The 18,310-nt window shown below is 39.3% G+C and overlaps 1 protein-coding gene across 5 annotated transcripts in view; it reads left to right on the forward strand.

Annotated features, from left to right (window-relative positions):
* Astn2 (astrotactin 2) overlaps nucleotides 1-18,310 on the forward strand; it is a 987,955-nt gene that overhangs the window by 814,401 nt on the left and 155,244 nt on the right. For all 5 annotated transcript variants that reach the window (XM_057784267.1, XM_057784266.1, XM_057784268.1 and 2 more), the window contains 2 exons: nucleotides 5,843-5,976; nucleotides 8,362-8,510. In XM_057784267.1, the coding sequence (XP_057640250.1) occupies nucleotides 5,843-5,976; nucleotides 8,362-8,510 (283 nt within the window). The remainder of the gene's footprint in view (nucleotides 1-5,842; nucleotides 5,977-8,361; nucleotides 8,511-18,310) is intronic.

Consider the following 18,310-nt stretch of genomic DNA (forward strand, 5'->3'; position numbering starts at 1 on the left):
CCATCTGTAATGAGATCTGGCGCCCTCTGGCCTGCAGGCATCCATGGAGGCAGAATGTTGTATACATAATAAATAAATAAAATCTTAAAAAAAAAAAAGATTCCTAAGGCATTGTCAGCTTTAAAGTTGGAAAGGCCTTTTCTTTGTCTTCCCACAGCCTCCTGTGTACATGAATTCACAACATTTGAACCATAGACATTTTAATTCTCTCTGTGTTGTCTTTACCATTACACCATGAGTCCTTTGAAGTTAGCCACTGGGTCTTGTTCATCCCTTTCTTAAATTTTACCCAGTAAGTGGTAAGGTATAAGAAGTTTAGTGATTTTTACTGAATTTCATTAAATCACCAATAATGTATCATTGTTCCCTTCATTTTGCACACGGGGAAATTGAAGCTTAACAAGAGGAATCACTTATGCAAGTTCAAATAAGAAAGTAACAATAGTGTTAGAAATAAATCCTAGTTTATTTTGATTGCCTAACATTTCTGTGGCTGCTTTTCTTCTCCTGCTCAACTTGGTTTACTAACTAATTAGCTTGAACTTGGAAGCATTTATGAGTTCTGGAAACTCAACCCTTCTTTGTTATGAAAACCAATGACCATGCTAAAGTTGATCCCCTCCAGAGCAAGGAGTCACATTGCCTCCAGTACACATGCTCATTTATTTCTGAACACACACACACACACACACACACACACACACACACACACACACGTAGTACAAGCATACTCCCACAAACATATAAACATATGATTCAAAACAGAGAAGCTAAAATTAGATTCTGGATGAAATCCTGTCATTTATTATTCTGGGTGACCTGGGATGTTCAACTGCACAGAATTCCAATGGATTTCCATTTTTCATGTTCCTTCCTTACTCACGCTCTTCAATAGAAAACTCATTGCAGAGGGTAATTTTGAGCATGAATTGAAGGAGGAGAATTTTTTTTTTTTTAATCACCGAGAAGATCTGTCACCTTGCAGTAACAAGCTATGCTTTCTGGGTCACTGTATCTGTATCTGTATGTGTATGTGTATCTGTATCTGTATCTGTATCCGTATCCATATCCGTATCTGTAAATGGATAAGATTAGATGATTAACAGACCAAGTCCTGTAAAACTGGAACATCCTATGATTCCCTTCCCCTGGGATCAAGTTGGCCTGTGGATGGAGTGTTGCAAGGACTGAAGATGCAAGGCAGAGTGATCCTGTGCTGACACAGTGCTGGCTCCTGCTGCCTTGCAAGAGCTCCCTGTTTGATGTCAGCCTTTTATCACTGTCTGTTTGTGCTCTCTCCAGGGCTTGCCTGGCCACTGAACCAGTCCCCATTCTGTTCCCAGCATTCTGGGAAGCAGCCAAGGGATGTGGAGACTCACAGGCAGGATTTCTTCCCCAAAAGTGCCTAGATGGTGAAATTCACCAAGTCCAGGGAGATTTCCTGTTTTGTTTTCTACAAGCTCAGTTTCCTATTGATGACAGAAACCACTCATGTGTTCACCTGTGTGTGTGTGTGCATGTACACATGTAAATGTGTACACACGTATACACACATAGACAACAAGAGAGAGAGAGAGAGAGAGAGAGAGAGAGAGAGAGAGAGAAAGAGAGAGAGAAGCTCACACACACAAAACAGGAAGTTCTCTGTCCACACTGGACCCCAACACAGTATTACCTTCTGGATAACTTTCTCCCATGGCCCTAGGTTTCACTACTGTGGTAATTAAGCCTTTAGTTCTGTTTGAGTTTACTGAACCTGGTAGCTAATCCCACTGATTTTCATGTTTGAACCAAAAAAAGCTGCACTTTTGTAAGTGATGGAAGTATAGACTTGCATTCTGCTTGCATCATTTTCTTGCTGTGTGGTCTTGGAAAATTGCTTCATGCCCAGATTCCTAGTCTTTTCATTTGTAAATATAGGCTGTATTATATAGCTTTCAGAACTGTTATGGAGATTACGTTTTTAAAATACTTTTTTATTTTTTGAAATTACAATATAATTGCATCATTTTCCCCTTTCCTTTTCTCCCTCATTTCCTCTTACATTCCTTTGCCCTTGCTCTTTCTCTAATAAATGGCCTTCTATTTCTTTATTGTTGTTATACACACACACACACACACACACACACACACACGCTTCTAAAAACAGAAATACAACCTTCTTGGTCTATATTACTTTACCTGTGTATATATGATCATAGGACTAACCACTTTGTATTAGATAACCACTTTAGGGTGGTTCTTCCTTGGGGAAGACCATTTCTCCACTGTCAAAATTCCCTACTTGCCAGTAGTTCTTTGTCTAAGTTTGGAAACCTGTAAGCTTTTCCCTTCCTTGTTAGTGTGTTCGCCGGGGTCATCATTATGACTTTTTAAGGCATTCTTCCTGTTCTCCTACCTTCCTTCTACTTCTGTATCTTTCTCCCTGCTCCCCATTCAAATCCTCCCACACATTTCCCCAATTTCCTTCTTCAATTCCTGCTCCCTGTTATTCCCCTCTATTGCTGCCCCTCACAATAAACCCATTTTTGCTTTTTTGGTTTTTGTAGTTACTCCAGGTTGTAGACAGATATCTCAAGCCCTGGAGGCTAACAATCCAGAGGAAAGAAACCATGTGCTGTGTGTCTTTATGAGTCTACATTGCCTAACTCAATATTGTCTCTACATCTGTCTTTATGAATCTGCATTACCTAACTCAATATGATCTTCTCTACTTGCTCTACATTTATATTCATATTTCATTATTTTAATTTTTTTAGCTTTTTAATAGTATTCCATTGCATACATGTACCCCATTTTGGTCATTTATCAGTTGAAGGACATTCAGGTTTGTTTCCATTTCCTAGATCTTATCAATGGAGTGGCAGTGAGCCTGGCTGAACAAGTATCTATGATGTAGGATGTCCAATCTTTGGGGCATACAGCTGGAACATATGGTAGATTTATTTTAGCTTTTGAATGTTTTCCCCACTAATTTCTAGAGTGGGATCAATTTGCAACCCCACCAGGAGTGTGACTGAAGGTTCCCTTTCTGTCATCCTCCCCAGTATTTGCTGTCAGCTGCTTTGTTGAGTTTTGTTATTGTGTCTGGTGTAAAACAAAATCTCAGAATTCTTTTGATTTGTGTTTTTCTAATTGATAGGGATGATAAACCCTTTGCAAAGATATTTTTTTGCTGTTTTTTTTTTCCTTTGATAATTTTTTGTTCAGATCTTAATCCAAATTTTGAATGGATAATTTGTTTTCTTTGTTTGATTATTTTGATTTTTAGCTCTTTGCTGCTGTTGTTTACTTTGGACTCTGAAGTTGGGCAAGTCATAAACATTAGCTTTTATTATAGTTCTTTTTCATGCCCTTGGATATACACTAGACTCAGGAGAAATTGGTTAATGCATTCATTTCTAGCAGAAGATATTGGCAAAAACACTAGAAAGATTAATTGGAGGTTTTCTGTTTGTGTCTCTGGGAAAAGTAGGATAGAGACTTACAACATTCTTTTTTCTTATTGAAAATATTTCCGCCCCGCCCCCCACTCCTCTCCCCCTCCCCCTACTTCTCTCCCCCTCCCTCTCGAGTCCAAAGAGCAGTCAGGGTTCCCTGCCCTGTGGGAAGTCCAAGGTCCTCCCCCCTCCATCTAGGTCTAGGAAGGTGAGCATCCAAACAGGCTAGGCTCCCACAAAGCGAGTGCATGCAGTAGGAACAAAACCCAGTGCCATTGTCCTTGGCTTCTCATCAGCCCTCATTGTCTGCCATGTTCAGAGAGTCCAGTTTTATCCCATGCTTTTTCGGTCACAGTCGAGCTGGCCTTGGTGAGCTCCCAATAGATCAGCCCCACTGTCTCAGTGGGTGGGTGCATCAATCGTGGTCCTGACTTCTTTGCTCATGTTATCCCTCCTTCTGCTCCTCATTTGGGCCTTGGGAGTTCAGTCCAGTGCTCCAATAACACAACATTCTTGATATATACCTCCTCCTTCTAGATTCTTGGTTCTCCACTTGTGGGTCATGATCCTTTAGACAAACCTCTATCTCCAAAAAATTTACATTATGATTCATAATAGTAGCAAAATTATAATTATGAAGCAGTAATAAAAATTTTATGGTTGGGGGCCGCCACAACATGAGGAACTGTATTAAAGGGTTACAGAATTAGGAAGGCTGAGAACTACTGACTGAGATCTAAGGAGCTAAGAATGGAAAACCCATACTTGCTGTATTCAAATACTCTGTTCCTGAGTGTTTTGAATAATGCAGAATATAAAAATGTGGCATCAGAGTAATAGGTAATATACAAAATCCATTTAAAATCATAGACAAAGTAACAGAAAAGGAGAGAAAACACTTGTGGTTGGCCCAACATATACCTGCAAAAGAGCAAAAGACCAACATTTTCTGGAAACCTAAGTTTTAAGGAGCTGGATCCCACATTCTCCCCAAAGCTGTGAAATGTCAGTGCAAAGGAAGTGACTTAACCAGGGCATTTTCTCAAGCACCAGACCCATGTTGTTAGTATATTTCACACAAAACAAATATAAGAGAAATGAAGCCAACACAGGAAAGACCTGAGCCTGTAATACCTTGGGAGATGGAAACTCCTTTTAAGTACCTTTTTCCACCTGATATTAATGATCAGTTTTTAAGTGACTGTTCATTTGTTCACTAAATACTAACTGAATCACAGTAGGTCTTAGGAGAACACTCCTGGGAGGACAGTCTATCTTTTGTGCTTGGTAGCAATTAGGATTAGAATTTAAAGCTTAAGACAGATACAGAGATATGATGACATGAATGACTTAGTGTCATGGTGTCCAAAAGAGCATGATTAGTCTTAGGTTTAAGGGAAAGTCTTATTTAAAACCAAACATATTGAGTTGGAGTTCAATGAAATGGAGAATTTCAGGCCGAAAAGAGGATATTTTTTAGAAGAAAATGAGAAACATTAGAATTAAGTAGACCAGTGACCATCATTTAAAAAAAAGATAAGCAAAGCATGACCATGGGACTCACTCTACCCACTGACTAGTATTGCCAATGAAGTCCTTTTTTTGTAACATATTATTCACTTAAAGTATAGTTGTCACTGCTAGCATACTATGAAGGCAGTATTAAGTAATTATAACAGAAACTATCTGATCACAAAGTTGAAAGAGATTACTTTATGGCCTTATGCAAAGGTAGTTTGTTGCCTCCTAATTTAATAGACAGGAATTGACTACTGAGGGCAATTAGTGCTTCTATGAAAATAGATAATAATGTGTACTGAAGTTCCTAAGACTTGTATGAGATGACTCTAGATAGAAGGCCAAGAACTTAAATAAGGAGTTTAGATGTATTCCTGAAGACTGTGGGAAGCTTCATATTTTTAAGTGGGGCGGTGAGATATTTAGATGCAGGATCTCTAGTAGAATAGGCTCTGGGGCAGGAAGCAGATGAGACTCGGTTTGTTTAAGATGGTGTAACCAAAGATGGGAGCCAGGGATTTGATCCAAGTTCTGATACTTACTACCTGTGAACTTTAATTACTTTCAGTGTGTTTCAGTTTTCTATATGTAAAATGAGAAATAATAGTAATATTTACCACATGGGATTATTGTGAAGAGGATCTGTGTTAATAGGTAGAGAACCAGAATCAAGAGAAGTTCCCAGCATGCTGCTAGCACCATGTCTCCACTATTCTGGACACTGGGAAATGAATATCTTGGGATGGGAGAACCTGGATGATAAGGCCACAAACGTGTAAGCGAACAGGCGTCTAGGATACTGTGGTGGGGTAACCTCATGCCCATCACCACGCCTTTATTGGCGGTCTCTCTGACTGTCACTCTTCTGTCATTCTCTCTTTCAGGCCTTCAAGAGTGCACTGATGAGTTCCTACTGGTGTTCTGGGAAAGGAGATGTGATCGACGACTGGTGCAGATGTGACCTTAGTGCCTTCGATGCCAGTGGGCTTCCCAACTGCAGCCCGCTTCCACAGCCGGTGTAAGTATGTATGGCCCCTCTTCCTTTGCCTCCCCCTTTCCACTGGCTCACACTGTAGTATTATCTATCAGATGAGCCTATGATTTTCTTGTTTCAGGGTACTTACCCAGATCATTAAAATATCTGGTGTTTCACTTCTCCTTTGGGAAAGAAGATTTTCTTGGAATCAGAAATTGGCACATACACTGAGTTTGCAGTGTATGGTGTTGTTGTTGGTGGTGGTGGTGGTGATGGTGGTGGTGGTGTGTGTGTGTGGTGTTTTAAAATGATGTCTTCTCATCCATTTCTTCTTCCTGTGCTTACTCACCAACACTGTTCTGCTGGGCAACTGACTTGCCTTGCTAATGCCTACTTTGGCTTCCACAGCTACTGAGATAAAAAACTATACAACCTCTCTTATTTTATTCAGTTTTTAGACACTAATTCCATGTATGTTCTGTGTGTCAGTTCCTGGGTAATAAAATACCAAGGACAAAGATAAAGGCTAACTGTAGCCAAAGGAGGCTGATACCAATGTAGGAGAGACATATTGTTAAAAGTACATAAGACATAGTTTAAAATTAAATTAAAAACTAAAGAAAAACAAACTTGGTCATGGGGAAACTCGTGGGCATGATATTGGTATAAGGGGAAGTAAATAAAGAAAATACCTTTGAAGGGACCTTTGAATCACCACAGGAACAGTGAGCTAGGTAACAAGTGCTAAAAATCTTTACATAGATGGAACAGCATAATAGAAGAACCTGACACCAGAAATTTGTTTGAGGAAGCAAAGAAAAGTCATCTTGTTTGGAGAAGTGTGCTTATGAAGAGGTGGTGCAAGGAGGAATAGTCAGGAGCCTGTACTGGCAGCCAGAATACCATAAAACATCTGTGTAGAGAAAGAGAACCCACAGTATAATACTGTCCTGTAGAGATGTAGAGTATAGCGGGGACAAAGAAAGAATCTGACCCTAGGGTAGGCAAGGGTACCATGATGATCTTGTCTGTGTTTTGTTATATTACTCTGTAAACAGTTTTTTCCTTTGGGGACCTTACTTTCCCTACTTTGTGAAATGAGGAAAATACACAGCATTGTTTCCAAGACCAGTCCAATAACAACATTCAACAATTCTCTTTCTTATTGTTTTGCAGAAGAATTTATTCCAAAAGTCCCCCCCCCTCTGAGAGGGTGTTAAGTACCAATTGGAGATACTTGAGGGTATTAAAAGTTGACTGATTCATTCAGGACCAAAAGGGACTGGCAGAAAGATGGAAAGTACCTATGTTTAGTACTTGCCAATGTATTTCTATAAAATGAAACAGCATTGAAATTATAGTTTAAATAAATCAAACACCAACCAGTTTTCATTGAACACATACTGTGAGCATAGGTTAATTTATTGAATATTGTATTGCTTTTATTTATTTTATTTATTTTTTATTTATTTATTAAAAATTTCCACCTCTTCCCATCATCCCATTTTCCTCCTCCTCCCCCTCCCCCCTCACTCAGTACCAAGAGAAGTCAGGGTGCCCTGCCCTGTGAGAAGTCCAAGGCCTCCCCCTCCATCCAGGTCTAGGAAAATGTGCTTCCAAACAGACTAGGCTTCCAAAAAGCCAGTACATGCAGTAGAATCAAAATCTGGTGTCATGGGGCTGGAGAGATAGCTCAGTGGTTAAGAGCATTGACTGTTCTTCCAGAGGACCTGAGTTCTATTCCCAGCAACCACATGGTGGCTCACAACCATCTGTAATGAGATCTGGTGCCCTCTTCTGGCATGCAGGCATACATGGAGGAAGAATGTTGTATACATAATAAAAAATAAAATCTTTTAAAAAAAAATCTGGTGTCATTATCATTGGCTTCTCAGTCTGCCCTCATTGTCAGTCACATTCAGAGAGTCAGGTTTGATCACACGCTCGTTCAGACCCAGTCCAGCTGGCCTTGGTGAGCTCCCATTAGATCAGTCCCACCGTCTCAGTGGGTGGACGTCCTCGCAGTCCTGACTTCCTTGCTCATGTTCTCCCTCCTTATGCTCTTCATCTGGGCCTTGGGAGCTCAGTCCAGTACTCCAATGTGGGTCTCTGTCTCTATCTCCATCCCTCGCCTGATGAAGGTTCTATAGTGTTATGCAAGATATTTATCAGTGTGGCTATGGAAGAAGGCCAGTTCAGGCACCCTCTCCTCTGTTGCCCACGGGCCTAAAAGGAGATTTTTGTATCTCTGATTTGTGGACAAAGACATGGAATCCTTGAAAACTAAAGCAGTTTTAAGGCCATGTAAAGTTGTGGTACCAGATGGAATCATGATTTGAACCTCGGATGAAACTTCTGCAAGTGTTTAGGGCCTTGGAATATACAAAACGGCAACTGAGCAACCTTGTTTGTCATTTCCCCCATTAGGTTACGACTTTCTCCCACAGTGGAGCCTTCCAGCACTGTAGTTTCCTTAGAGTGGATCGATGTTCAGCCAGCAATCGGGACCAAAGTCTCTGACTATATTCTGCAGCACAAGAAAGTGGATGAATACACAGACACTGACCTGTACACAGGTAAGTACGACTCCCTTTTTTGGGTAGAGGGGAGGGAAATAGTGTGACAGAGGATAAGCCAGATTTTCTAATTTCTTTATGGACTTGGTGTCAACTGTCGTGAGAAGGCCCTGAGAAGTTTTGTGTGATTTTGATTAAACAGCAGCAGAAAGATGAAGGTGGAAAGAGCTCATCTGACTTGGAAGTCACTATAGTATGTGATTTGATGATTTCTCTTTCTGAAGAGAATTTGATCTTTCTCTATGTGAGAAAGCCTACAGATCTTGGGTTTGAAAACATTTGTACATAAATATACTATTCTGAGACTAAGAATATTTAACCAATTGTCTGTCCTGGTGAGATGTAATGGGGATAGTCGTTATGAACTCGTGTTGGGGTAAAAGAGAACAAGATATGATGTAAACATGCAGGAGCTTTGAGGAATGTGGATTCTAAGTGAGCTCCATTCAGCTCTCACTGCGATCATTAACTCTGTTTTCTCCTATTTCCCTCGCATTGGAAAGGAGATTTTTAACTATGCTGTGAATCTATGCTCTGTACTTTGCTGAGACTTCCAGGCATGCACTATGCTTTTCTATTCAGAAACTGATAGAGCATTTGCTTTCTGATCACACAGTAACCTACCTATGCTATTCGGTATCTCCCTGAACTCCAAATCTAAAGGGATTGGTGCCTTTCGCTTGTCTCATAGAGCATGAAACTGAGGTCAATCCAAGGATATTCATCCAGTGACATCTCCACAGACCAGAGAACAAAGCCAGAACTGAAAGGTTAAAATTTTAAAAAGTGTAAATTCTTGGTTATTCAGTTACGTTAAAAAATGTAAGGAGGGATGATTTAAATCAATTGCTTTAAATCAATTGAATTCTCAACATCTACTATAAAGTATGACATTCAATATTCGTGTATTTGTGGGATGAATAGATAACAAAGAGAAACATTTGTTTCATTTTTGTTTTGATCCTTCTTTCTGACTCTTCTTCTTCCTCTTCCTCCTCTTATTCCTCCTCCTCCTCCTTCTTCTCCTTCCCCTTCATCATCTTCTTCTCCTTTGTCTTCTTCTTCTTTTTTGTCTCCCTAACATTCCTTTGTGAGCCACTTTTTCTTTGATTACATTCAAGAAGGGAAGAATATGATATACATAGTGAGGCCTAGGTTGTAAATGACAGGAGAAACCTCATTGACTGGAACTTAATATTTTTATTTTTATAAGTAGTCTACTGGGTGTGCTTAGGAACTTTAAATCTATGTTCCTACTAGAATTTGAGCTGCATGTATCTTTGCATATAATTGTCCTTTTATCCCCAAATGCTGTCACCTTTTACTTTATATATGTCAAATTTAGTTGGTTAGACCAATTGCATTTATTGTAAAATTGGTATGACTAGGTTTTAGTTTATCATCCTGTTAATTGTTTTCTTTAACCTTATTGATTATTTTATGTTTACTTATTATTGTCTATCGTCTTTTAAATAATTTTTATGATCTCAGAATATCTTCTCTGTTGATTTACTAGCTGAGATAGTTCCATTGTTTTGGGTCTTGCCTTAAGTAAGAGCATCATTTTTTTTTTTACATTTTCAAAATTATTTTGTTAGTAGACTTTTAGAATTTCATACATGAGCACTGTATTTGCATCATTTATAACCTATATTTTACACCATCCAATTTCTGTTACGTCTTTCCCACTCTCTCCTAACTTTATGATCTTTTGTTCTTTATTATTCTCTTTCACACACATATATGCATACAGACACATACACACACAACATGCGGATTCCACTTACTATTATTTATATGTGTATGTATTTAGGGATTCATACTTGAGATTAGGTATCCATCAAGTAGATTGTCCCTGGACAAAACTTGTTCTTGCTCTATTAGCGCCCTTTAATTGGCTATAGCATTCATCTAGAGGTGGAGCTGTGTGAAATATATCCATCCACATAGGAATATTAAATGGTGTTGCCATTGTTTAGGAGACAAATTTGTTAAGGTTTCATGCATGTAGATCCCTGACATTTATAGGTCATTATTTTACATGGGGCATCTTGATCCTCTGGCCCTGTATCATCTTTTTACCTTCTCTTTTATGATGCTCCATGATCCTTAGGTCTAGGAAGTGTGATATACATACATTTTTTTTTTTTGGAGTAGAGAACCCATAGTCAGTTGTTCTCTAAATTTTTACTACTTACGGATTTCTTTATTATTATTATTATTATTATTATTATTGATTTTTATTGAGCTCTACATTTTTCTCTGCTCTCCTCCCTGCCTCTGCCCTCCCTCCGACAACCCTCCACCAAGATCCTCATGCTCCCAATTTACTTAGGAGAGCTTGTCTTTTTCTACTTCCCATGTAGATTAGATCTATGTATGTCTCTCTTAGTATCCTCTTTGTTGTCTAGGTTCTCAGGATTGTGATTTGTGGGCTGGTTTTCTTTGCTTTGTGTTTAAAAACCACTTATGAGTGAGTACATGTGATAATTGTCTTTCTGAGTCTGGATTACCTAACTCAAAATGATGTTTTCTAGCTCCATCCATTTGCCTGCAAAATTCAAGATGTCCTAATTCTTTTCTGCTGTGTAGGACTCCATTGTGTAAATGTGCCACATTTTCCTTATCCATTCTTCAGTCGAAGGGCATTTAGGTTGTTTCCAGGTTCTGTCTATGACAAACAATGCTGCTATGAACATAGTTGAGCACATGTCCTTGTGGCATGATTGAGCATCCTTTGGATATATACCCAAAAAATGGTGTTACTGAATCTTGAGAAAGGTTGTTTCCTAATTTTCTGAGAAATTGCCATACTGACTTCCAAAGGGGCTGTGCTAGCTGCATTCCCACCAGCAATGCAGGAGTGTTCCCTTTACCCCACAATCTCTCCAGCACAAGTTGTCATCAGTGTTTTTGAACTTGATCATTCTTACAGGTGTAAGATAGAATCTCAGAGTTGTTTTGCTTTGCATTTCTCTGATGGCTAAGGATGTTGAACATTTCCTTAAGTGTCTTTCAGCCATTATAGATTCCTCTGTTTAGAGTTCTCTTTTTAGGACTGTACAACATTTTTTTTATTGGGTTATGTGTTCTTTTGGTGTCCAATTTCTTGAGTTATTTGTATATTTTGGAGATCAGACCTTTATCTGATATGGGGTTAGTGAAGATTTTTTTCTCATTCTGTAGACTGTCATTTTGTCTTATTGACTGTGCCCTTTGCTTACAGAAGTTTTTCAGTTTCAGGAGATCCCATTTATTAATTGTTTCTCTCAGAGTCTGTGCTACTGAAGTTATATTTAGGAAGTGGTCTCCTGTGGCAATGCATTCAAGTGTACATCCCACTTTCTCTTCTATAAGGTTTGGTGTGGCTGGCTTTATATTGAAGTCATTGATACAAGATTAACTCAATAAAAAATCAGTAGCTGTCCTGTACACAGATGATAAAAGGTCTGAAAAAGAAATCAGAGAAACAACACCATTCACAATAGCCACAAATAACATCAAATATCTCTGAGTAACTTTAACCAAGGAAGTGGAGGACTTGTATGACAAGAACTTTAAATCTTTGAAGAAAGAAATCGAAGAAGATACCAGAAAGTGGAAAGATCTCCCATTCTCTTGGGTAGGTAGAATTAACCCAGTAAAAATGGCAATCTTATCAAAAGCAATCTACTGATTCAATGCAATGTCCAGCAAAATTCCTCACAAACCTCGAAAGAACAGTACTCAACTTCATATGGAAAAGCAAAAACCCCAGAAGAGAAAAAACAGTCCTGTAAAGTAAAAGAACTTCTGGATGCAACACAATCCCTGACTTCAAACTCTACTACAGAGCTACAGTACTGAAAACAGCCTGGTATTAGCATAAAAACAGAAAGGAGGACCAGTAGAACCATACACCTTCAAACACCTGATTTTTGACAAAGAAGCAAAAAATATCAAATGGAAAAAAGAAAGCATATTTAACAAGTGGTGCTGGCATAACTGTATGTCAACATGTAGAAGAATGAAAATAGACCCATATCTGTCACCATGCACAAAACTCATTGTTCTTACCTTTTCTATTTATCTTTTCCTCTAATTGGTGTGTCTGGGGCTGTCCGTGATTCTGCTGATTAATTAGGTGCCAATGAATCCAAGGCTCAGATGGTTCCTTGTGGTACAGGCGGTGCCATGGTTCTAAGTACCCCATTGGTCACTCCATGTTCCTGGAGGTGGCTCATTGCTCCTGGGCTTTGCTCCACTCCCTTGGAGTTTGCTGTCACAGGCCTGCACTAGCCTTGGTTGTCAGCTCAGACCTGTTTCTGTAAATGTCCCTGGTCTGGTTCTGTTCCTGCAGAGGTTTCTGGCTTGGAGTTGGTCCTATAAAGGACTCTGACTCTGGTATACTCCCTTGGAGTTCCCAGGTTTGGTTGTGCCTAGATCTACAGAGGTCCTGGCTCAGGCTTACTCACTCTGAGGTCCCAGACTCACTCCCATACCTGCAGAAGTCTTGACTCAGGCCTAGTTCCTAGGAGGTCCTCAACTCACGCCCAGACCTACAGGGGTCCTGGCTTAAGTCTACTCACTTGAAGGTCCCAGATTCATGTCCGGACCCTCAGAGGTCTCTGGTTCTGGCTCACTTGCTCAGTTCTCCCCTGTTGACCTCTGGTTTTCAACCCAGCCATAACTGATCATAGATGAAGGCCAAATACCTGTGTGTTCAGGATCTAAACCTCCAGTTCAAATTGGGATCTTGAATGTAATGGGCCTTGGCTGTTTGGTCACCTTGTAGATCCAAGTCTGGCTACTTAAGGATTTCTGTGATGGTCCCATGTGCTGGAATAATACAAAAGCCTCTTTGAGGCATGTGGAGGGTAAGTATTTAAAATGTAGTAAAGAATTGTACTGGCTTATGAAAGTGGCAATGGTAGATTTTCCTCTAGGGTACATGACTTTACCACCCACAGGTAGTTGACTAGATATGCAGTATTGTGCAGTATTGGGTATGAGTTCCCTCATATTCAGTGGGCTTTAAGTCCAATTAGGTGATTCTTGTTTGTTCCTAAGATATCGGTACCATTATTCTACTCTTGGATCTATTTTGCTGTGCTGATTATTGGTGTGGTTTACAGACTTTACATTTGAGTAGGAATTTTAATTCCCTTTCCTCTTGGAATATTGCAAAGCAGCTTTGGATGTTAACAGAACTCATCTTCAGAAAGGAGGCTTCCAGGTCAATTCAAACTTGAATCCTCCTGGACCTGTGTTTGAAAAGTGTGTCGTGTCTTCACCAGTGGCATCATAGCATCAAGTTCTGAAAGGCAACCAAGGACACTGGCAATAACCTATCATGTTTCAGGAGTCTCTTGGACTTCTGTGAGCAACCCCACAAAGATAGAATTCTCATGCTTGACCCTAGAATTTTGCAAATAGTCTGTGGCTTTGGAGAAAAGCATTATCAACCAAAGCAGTGTAACTTCATTCAAATAATTTGACTTATTTACATATATATTATATACTTATATTTAAATGAACACGAAATAATTTGTTTCTCTCTGATTATTTAAAACTCACCCTTAGTGTTCTTTATCTCTCCTTCTTCCCTTTACATCAGTGTTGCCCTCCCTGTCACCTCTTCAGACAAAGGCCACACCTTATTTTTTCCAGTTTCACCTTCATAGCACCCGTGCCATGTATCCCTTTCTCTGGAGCCCCTCACATGGTCCCCATTTAACTTTTATGGTTTCTGTCGTTCCTCCATGTTATACACAGACAGACAGACAGACAGACAGATAGATAGATACGGAGTTAGGATCCAGAAATAACAGACAACACTCCATGTTTGTCTTTCAGGACCAGGGTTGCCACTCTAGGTATAATATGATGTAATTCCATTATTTTACCTACAACTTTCCTGATTTCATTTCTTTTATGTAGCTGAACAATATTAAATTTTGTATATGTAACACATTTTTATTATCTATTCCTCTGTTGAGGGACATAGTGGTTGTTTCTATTTTCTATGTATTGTCAGTAGAGCTTCAATAAAAACAACGGAACAAGTTATTTGCAGAGTTGGACACTGTTTTTCTTTGGCCATATGCCAAGGAGCTACGTAGATGGGTCGAATAATATATCTGCTTCAGCTTTGTAAGAATTCTCCACTCTAGTTTTCAAGGTGGCTGGAAGAGTTTACAATTCCATGTAGCAGTTTGAAATCCTATCAGCAGTGAATGAGGGGCCTATTTCCCTGCATTCTTTCTAGTATTGGTTGCCCGTTGTTTTCTTGATCTTAGCCATTTTAGTATGCACACCTATACTTGCTGAAGATGTGGAACACTTTTTACTCTTTCTTACAGTTCACATCAATCAGTGATGCACTCTTTCTAATTTTTTTTCTGGAAGATAACATTGCTGGATATGGTCTTTAGTGTTGCTAAGTTTATTTTCCTATAACTTAAGTATGCTGTTCATTTGTCTTCTTCTTTGCCTTATCCATGTGAGAACTGGATCATACCTCTTAGCTTGATTTTTCTGAATGTACGTGCTAATTTTCTCTGGCAGCTTCTAAAATTCTCTTTATTACTCATTTTGAACAATTTCAGTATTTCTCCTGTCTGGCATTTATTGACCTTTCCTAGATATGTGGGTTTATAATTTCATCACTTTGGGGAATCACTTCAGCCATTATTTTGTCAAATAGGTTTCTTCTCTCCTCATTTTTCTTCTTCAGTGACTCCAATTCCATGTGTACATGGCCACTTAACGGTATTACTCATCAGTGATCTTTGCTTTGTTTTTTTTTTTTTTACATTTTTTCTTTCATGCTTCATTTGGATAATCTCTCTATCATCTCTAGTACTGTCTCTAAGGTCTAATCTGTTTTTATTTCTATCTAGTGAATTTTTGTCTTATATATCCATTTTATTTCTTGAAAGTTATGTCTGGAGATATTCACTATCTTTCTTGCTGGCTTATTTTGTTTTGTCGAGACAGATGTTCCCTATGAAGTCATACCTAGCCTTGAAATTTCGGCCATTTTCTTCATGCTCCCTGAGTGATATTACCGGCATGCTTTCTCTGACATGGAGTATTATTTAATGATTTTACATTTGATTATTTATCTGGGAGTGTGCACAGACTACTTGGGAGTATATATAGAGAGAGGTCAGAGGGCAGTGTGTTGTAGTTGGCTCTTCCCTTTTATCATGTGAATTCTGAGCATCAATCTAGGGTCACCAGGCTTGGAGGAAAGTGACTTTATTCACCGAGTAATATTACCCATGTGATATTTTTCACATGGAATTTAATTTTAAATTTCCTTTTTTCTCACTCTCACATCTGTATCAGCTCTGGGTTGGATTATTGTTTCATTTTTGTACCTCATTACAGATTTTATTTTTCTTGCTTCCATTTGTATACTTGATCCCTCCCCCCTTATTTGTGTATGGACAGTATTAATGTGTTCATAATATGAAGGTCAGAGAAAACTTTTAGGACGCAGTTCTTTTCTTCCATTTTGTGTTCTGGGAATAAAACTCAGATCACTGTACTTGTATGGCAAGTACTTATACACTCTGATCCATCTTGCTGACTGTACACTTGGTAATTTTTTATTGGATGTCATGCACTATGCTTTTTACCCTGTTAGGTCCTGGCTGTGCTCAAATTTCTAATAAGAATTTGACTTCTAGCCGGGCAGTGGTGGTGCATGCCTTTAATCCCAGCACTTGGGAGGCAGAGACAGATAGATCTCCGGATCTCTGTGAGTTCGAAGCCATCCTGCTCTACAAGAGCTAGTTCTAGGACAGGCTCCAATAGCCACAGAGAAAACCTGTCTCAAAAAAACAAACAAACAAAAAGATTGACTTCTGTTTTAGAAGGCAATTAAGCTATTGAGCGATGTCTAGTGGAGGTATGCAATTCTTCCTGCAGAAAGCAGAGAGTGACATCATGGTGTCGTCTTCAAATGCTTCTCCACTTCATTTTCTGAGACAGTGTCTCCTTATGTGGAATTCACCTCTGTATACTATGAATATGTTTTATTACCACTGGTTATTAAAGAAACTGTTTCAGCAGCTTAGTAAAGGAAAGCCAGGCAGGAAATCTGAATAGAGATATAGAGAGAAAGCAGGCAGAGTGAGAGAGATGCCATGTAGCTACTGAAGAAGAAAAATGCCAGTTGCCAGCCAGAACCTTAGTAAACCACAGCCTAGTGGTGATACACAGATTAACAGAAATTGGTTAATTTCAGATGAAGAGCTAGCTAGAAATATGCTTAAGCTATTGGCCAAACATTATTACAAGTAATATAGTTTCTGTGTGATTATTTTAGGTCTGGGCGGTTGGGAACCAACAAACAGCCTCCTACTGCAGTCTCTCACTGAACCCGGAACTCAGTATTTCAGGTAGCTTGGCTGGCAAACAAACCATTTGGAAGCTTCTCTCTTCACACTGTGATTGCCTAGATGTTGATGATTTTTAACTTAGGTCCTCATGCTTGGATGGTAAGCACTTTTTACCATGGATCCTGATCTCCAGACCCATGGAGCAGCTTCTTTGGCTCAGGAGGTAAAATCACTTGCAGCCTGGTGACTTGAGGTCACCTCCTGGCCACCCTGTGCTAGTTATGCTGCTGTGACAAAATACCCAGAGAAAAGAATGAGATGAAAAGAAAAAACAGAATTTGAAAAAAAGGAAGATTTATTTTGTCTCATATTTCAGAGGTTTCAGTTCCCTCGGTTGGCTCCATTGCTTTGGGCCTGACTGGGGTAAACTGTGTGTGAGAGGAGTTTGCTTACCTCCTGGAAGCACAAACGAAAGAGCGGGGCATGTGGGGGCACTGATGAGGAAATCGGAGCAAGATCTTTCAAGGACATAACCCCAGTGCCCTGCTTTCTCGCTTTCTCTAACCATCCTCAACTCCTGGATTTCACCACTTTCTAACAATTTCTCGGATGATGATATATCACTGAACTAATGTTAATATTAATTATGACTTAATATTAAGGCAGAGCTCCCAGGATCCATTCAGCTCTCAATGACTGGGTTCAGTAGCTGAGGACCATGTCTTCAACATAAAAACTTTTAGCTCTGTAGTTTTTTAACCTGTGGGTCATGACCCCTTTGGGGGTTCAATGACCTTTTCAGAAGGGTCACCTAAGACCATTGGAAAATATAGATATTTACATTTCTATAATAACAGTAGAAAAATTATAGTGATGAAATAGCAATGAAAGTAGTTTTATGGTTGGGGGGCTCACCACAACATGAGGAATTGTATTAAAGGGTCACAGCTTTAGGAAGGTTGAGAACCACCACTTTTGTTGGTGACACTTAAAATCTGAACCAGAATGCCTCTGAAAAATGAACATGGCCTAAATTTGAATCCTCCATCTTAATTGAATGATTATTATCTTGAAGAACAAAAACCCAATGAAGGACTAGGAATTTGGAAAAGATGGCATTTGGCTACAATTTTAGCTCCTTCTCCCTTAGAGATCTAGTATGTGTCAGTCTGTTCGCTAGGTCTCACGTTCCTCATATAGGGAATGGGTAAGCTATTTTGAGGATCAACTACAGTGCAGTTCTCAGGGCAGAGCAGGTTCTTAAAGATTAGTTTCTCCTTTCTTATTTCCATGATTAGCACAGGGAGAGAAATCGGGATTGGAGGAAGGGATGGGAAGAGTAATGTGAAGAAGAAAACAAGCAGAATAAAGTGAAAACTTGTTGTGGAAAGAGAATTCAACACAGCTGGTCAGGTGCTGCCAGAATAGGGAATCCTGGGCACGTGCCTATGATCTTTGGATTTTTACAGC

This window comes from Chionomys nivalis, chromosome 11, assembly GCF_950005125.1.
Source record: "Chionomys nivalis chromosome 11, mChiNiv1.1, whole genome shotgun sequence".
NCBI lineage: Eukaryota > Metazoa > Chordata > Mammalia > Rodentia > Cricetidae > Chionomys > Chionomys nivalis.